This window comes from Populus trichocarpa, chromosome 2 (genome assembly GCF_000002775.5).
Source record: "Populus trichocarpa isolate Nisqually-1 chromosome 2, P.trichocarpa_v4.1, whole genome shotgun sequence".
In the NCBI taxonomy this organism is placed as follows: Eukaryota; Viridiplantae; Streptophyta; class Magnoliopsida; order Malpighiales; family Salicaceae; genus Populus; species Populus trichocarpa.
The window spans coordinates 6,068,325-6,073,593 of NC_037286.2; the positions used below are offsets into that span (position 1 = coordinate 6,068,325).

The 5,269-nt window shown below is 36.4% G+C and overlaps 1 protein-coding gene across 1 annotated transcript; it reads right to left on the reverse strand.

The window, feature by feature from the left end:
- Positions 1-1,374: 1,374 nt before the first annotated feature.
- LOC7483957 (WAT1-related protein At1g21890) lies at positions 1,375-3,901 on the reverse strand. Its single transcript, XM_024594519.2, has 7 exons — positions 3,560-3,901; positions 3,406-3,468; positions 3,179-3,295; positions 2,411-2,651; positions 2,141-2,299; positions 1,897-2,048; positions 1,375-1,740 (listed from the first exon to the last, which is right to left on the reverse strand). Exons 1-7 carry the CDS (start codon positions 3,769-3,771, stop codon positions 1,533-1,535), a joined length of 1,152 nt encoding a protein of 383 aa, XP_024450287.1. The 5' UTR covers positions 3,772-3,901; the 3' UTR covers positions 1,375-1,532.
- Between the last annotated feature and the right edge of the window lie 1,368 nt (positions 3,902-5,269).

Sequence of the window (5,269 nt, forward strand, 5' to 3'; positions counted from 1 at the left end):
TTTTTATAATATATAAAAATAATTTATCCCTTCTTGATCTTATTTCTTCCATCCCTTAATTTTATATTGTGCTCGTATTGAAATAAAAACAAATAAAGAATAGCTAAAAAATAATATTTCGGCTATTTATGGGGTAGAGATGCCTTTGCTTCCATCAGGCTATCATTTTACAATTCGATAATTATCAATATAATATAATGTGTTTTATTAAAAATTCTAAACAAACAGCCTCGCTCGCGTGATGACGCGGGCAAACACCTTTGCTATTAACAATAATTAAGTAAGGAACGTTTGTGGGAGTAGAGGAATCAATATGAAAGTCATTGAGTTTTTTTGGATTCTAGCTTAGTAAAAAAGAATTTGATAAAATAATAAAGTGTAAAAAATATCCTCACTTCTTGTGACATCTGAATAGATAGGAGAGAAAAAAATATATTTAGAAGTTACATTAAAGTTTTGATGATAACACTATTGGAATCATAAAAAAAAATCTTGACAAAATAAATTCAATGATATTAATAAAAATTATAAACAGTAAACAGAGTGGGCTACATAAGTAATCCAAAAATATCGGGGCTCACTTGTCTTTGAGTTACACATGTGACCCACTCGTATTACTGTTAATGATTTTTTTTTATGTTGTTGGATTTATCTCGTCGAGATCTTTTTAGTAATACTGGTGATGTCGTCATCAGAGTTTCAGAGTATCTCCATAATCTTTATCTTTTTTTTTTCTCTCTCCTCTCCTCTCTCTTTTTTTTATTGAATTTTATTTCCAATAATTTTACAGAGAGTTAAATATTTTTTACACTATATTATTTGATTTTTTTTACCATGCTAAAAACAAAAAAAAAAAACTTTCATTTCCTTGGCACCTTGTTGCTAGGGCGAGGTTCGCTCTGTGATTCTGATGCTGTTATTCTCAACAGCCAATAAAATTCGCCTCGAGGCACTTGCTCACACCTGACCCCATGGGTGATACCCATAATAAAAGAAAGACGGTATAAGATTCAGATTCTCGAAGAATACTCTGAGAGGCCATTTCTTAACAAGTAGGGTCGGCAAGCAGGTGTCCGAGATATATAAAGGTACTAAAATAAAAAAAGTGCCAGAGAAAACTCGAATAAGATGAATCTCTTGCCATCTTTATCTTCAAATGCAATCTTACCCTTTGGATTCTGACCTTCAAACACCAATACATTCTATCCACACCTCCTGGAACTTGATTCTTTCTTGTACCTGTTTCCTAAGTTTACGCAATTAAAGCAAACTGGCTAGACATGGATTCTTCATCATTTTCTTCCCCAGATATCTTGGAAATTAAGCACTGTTACAAAGTTTAATCAAACAGAAAAGAGTAACCAATAAGCAGAATTAAAGATCGAAAAGCGATTAATTTATCCCCATCTCAGCATACATCGAGTAAAGAGTGCTAGCTACTTTATTCGGAGGAGATGGATACAGATCAGGTGGGGGGGAGAGTGAGAAATCCTATGGTGGTCCTTCTAGTGATTGTAAATCTTTGGTGGAATTTACTTGGACATTCCATCGTCAGGTCCTTGCGTGCTATTTGCAAAACTGGTCGACGACGATAGCCTGCTACTATCTTGGATTGGCAGCTGATCTTGGGGTCCACCTTTCTCATTTGTCAACTCCATTGTTGATGAGCTTATACTATCCTTGCTCTTACCCCACACCACAGTGTACAGGCCAAAAACTATTAGAACTGCTCCAATTATACTGCAACGCAAGACGAAGAACAAATAATGTTACTAATTGAAATATATCCTCACCTGGACATCCTTCAATTACAATTGATAATAAAAAGAGATCTTGTAATGTGCTTGTCTAAGCCTAGAGTAAACAGTGTTGAAAGGAATCGAAGATATTATATACCTTCCAAGGCGGATTTGCTCCGATAGAACAACGGATCCAAGAGCTGCCGTGATGATCATGCAAAGAGGGCTAAAAGAAGTTACAAAGACAGGGCCTTTTTTCCTTATTACCACACCTTGCACATAATATGCAATTCCAGAACAAACCACTCCCTAATTACATGATTGAAAGTGTTAAGAAAGTACTATCCATTATTATTATTATTCATCTGAAACTATAAATTAAAAAAGAAAAGGATACTCACGGAGTAAGCAGCAGCTAGAAGCCTAGAGTCAAAGCCTATTTTCCAGGCACTCATGTCACGTTCCATAACAAGTGACACTGCTGCACCTTCCACCATGCCCGTCATGCATATCAATGCTGTGAGAGAAAGCTCTGCTGGGTATTTCTTCAAAGTAAAGGACTGGACCAAAATTGATGCATTATTCAGCAAGTTTTATTAACAACTTAAATATTCAAAGCTTTTTACCTATGAACTGTACAAATGTTGAGAAAAAAAGAAGTGACTACTCACTTGCAATATGAAGAAACTTGCCCAGCCACAACAACTGGCTAGGAGCATTAGTGTTCCAGTAAGCCAATGCTGATTACCGGACGCATTGCTTGTGGTTCCACGGTGAGCTGCTCCTTGCGATCTTATAAAATCGATGATTGGACCTTTGTATAAGGTCATAACCATTGCTCCTGTGACCGTGATAACCGTCCCCACCACCTTGGCTGCGCTGTGTAGCTTCTTAAAGTTGACTGTCTCCAACCTGTTTATAATATACCATATTTAAACAAAACGTACAGTCGTTTAGCTAACTCTTCGATCCATTAGTTTGCTTCTCACGAATTTTCTTGAATTATGTCTGGCCATCTTTTTCAGTGCGCTATAGTACTGTCCTTTTGTGGTCATGTTTAAACATGTATGACGCTAATAATATCAAGAATGTTGAAAAAAAAAAAAAAAGAATGTTGTTTAAGTTACATGACTTTTTTTAGAAATATATGAAATCAAAAGGAACTGTACTTCAAATTATGCAATTTATATGGCTAACGAGACACACACACACACACACACACATATATATATGAACCATGTGATAATTACGACATTAATTTCTTTGTAAAATATATTGATCACAAGTAAATCCGTGACGTGGCATGATGTGACAGGCACTAGCATACAATTAGTGGCCTGATTATGCCCAATAAAGCGTAACCACGCATACATTCTTTTCATTTGCAAGATTTCCCTACAAAATGATGTGTGGTGAGGCAATTTGAAAGTTCCAGTCACCTGAAAATAAGTGCCATTATAAAGGTTATGGCCGGGAGGGCATTTACTGTAGCAGATGCAAATGTAGCTGAGGTGTACTTCATTCCCAGATAATACAAATTCTGATCAAGCACTGGCCTGGTAGTTTCCAATTAAATATATATAGTTAGATACACACAATTTAATTTACATTTATGAAGTATATATATACACAAAGATGTAGGTATCGAGTTTTCAGGTGCATTTACTCAAGAAAACCAAGCGCCATTATCCTAAGGAAAATTGGGAGCGTCAACTTTGGCCTTATTTTCCTGCCAAAAAAAAAGAGGAAATAAATAACGATTAGAGTTAAGCAAGGTTGCAAATGTGAGTCGGTCGTGGAGGCTTGTGGGAGATATAGACCTTTCAAGGACCAAGGCAAAAGGTGCGATAACAATCGTAGCAACTACATGACGGTACACAGCTAGTATGTAATGACTCATGCCATGCTTCAAAGAAACCATGGTGATGATGTACATTCCAGCATATCCAAATTGAAGGGAGACCATAGCCAAGTAAGGTTTAACTTTCTTGAGCCCTAGGTACAACTTCTCACATGGGGTTTGGTTTCCCATCTTTCTATGCAACTTCCTTACTCTCTCTACACACGTAGCTCACTCCCTCAATATATAACTCTCTCCTTGTATGCAAAGATTGGGATGATAAGTGGCCTTCTTATAGACAAGAAAAGCTAAAGCAACGCGATGCCAATATTTGTACTCTACGCCTAGGGCACTTACTCTCACTCCATTTTTTATAAGATTCTTTTATCCATTAGCAAAAAACATTACATATATCCCAAGCAATTAACTAGATTAATCCTCGCATTGGCCTTACAAATTTGTTAATTTATTAGCAGTGCGGGTTTTCGACATTGACCATCGAATGAAATCAAGGTTTAGTGCTCGAGGATGATGTGTGTAGAGTTTGTGGTCCGTGTTAAAAATGGGTGCTTTGAAGAGTGGACACCATTTCTAAGAGATGTCTGATCTGAATTGATCAATCATCCATCATCGGGTGATTCACTTGTGATTAATTTTACCAAAGGCATGTGGAAATTAATTAATTATGCTGCTAGAAATTAAATCGCTTAACTAGTATGAGGTACGTACGTGTATAGGGGTTAGAAAATGGGGGTAGGGAGAGGTGCCAAATAATATGATCCCGCAATATTACGTACAATATCCATGTTTTTTCATGATATGAGTTATCTGGACGGTCGATTCCATAACTATTCTTATTCCTTTATTGTTTTGGAGGCATATATTTGGACCCCGGACTTCAACTAATAAAATCAATCGATGAGAGTTTTAGATGCTGCGTGCAAAAATCGCCTTTGAGTTTTGACAAGGCCTGTATATCCACGTTGATTAGGGTCCCCTTTTTTTAAAAAATAATAATAAAATGTCTTTCTAATTATATAATTAATTCCGGCTCCTTCCTTCTCGAGTAGTTTGCGGTTTAGGAAAATTCATTAGAAAAGAAATCAATAAATGGTGGTGCTATCGTGTTCGGATTCCAACGAGAAAGAAAACAGGTTGGTGAAATCCCACCGAAGAAAAATGTCAAGCATTTGTGCATCTGAGCATATCTGAAACGATGGCATTAGTTAGGAGCGCATTTTCGAAAACATTTTCTTCCTGTAGACTACTGTGGCACTATCCGAAGATATGTGGCTATAGATTCCCCCACCGCAAGGAAAAATGTAAAGACAAACAAGGGTCAATATGTTTCCTTTCTTATTCTTTTGATGGGGTAGTTTCTTTTGATGGGGTAGTTTCTTCTCTTATCTCTCCTGCTAGTACATGAACGGTGAATTTCGTTTTATTATTTTTTTATATCCATGGCTATAAAGGCATAATATATAGAATACGTCTTACCTTATCTTGGGTGAAAAGGACCAAATGAGAAGGTGCATAGTCAGGTTATGCGATACAAATCCAAACCACTTGGGGCCAATTTCTTTAAAGGAGGAGGATTAATATTACAATAACTGCATTGCATAGTTGAAGATTGGTTTTTTCCATTATTAATTGGTCCCTCCACTCCTATAATGTTTTTTTTTGGGAGGGG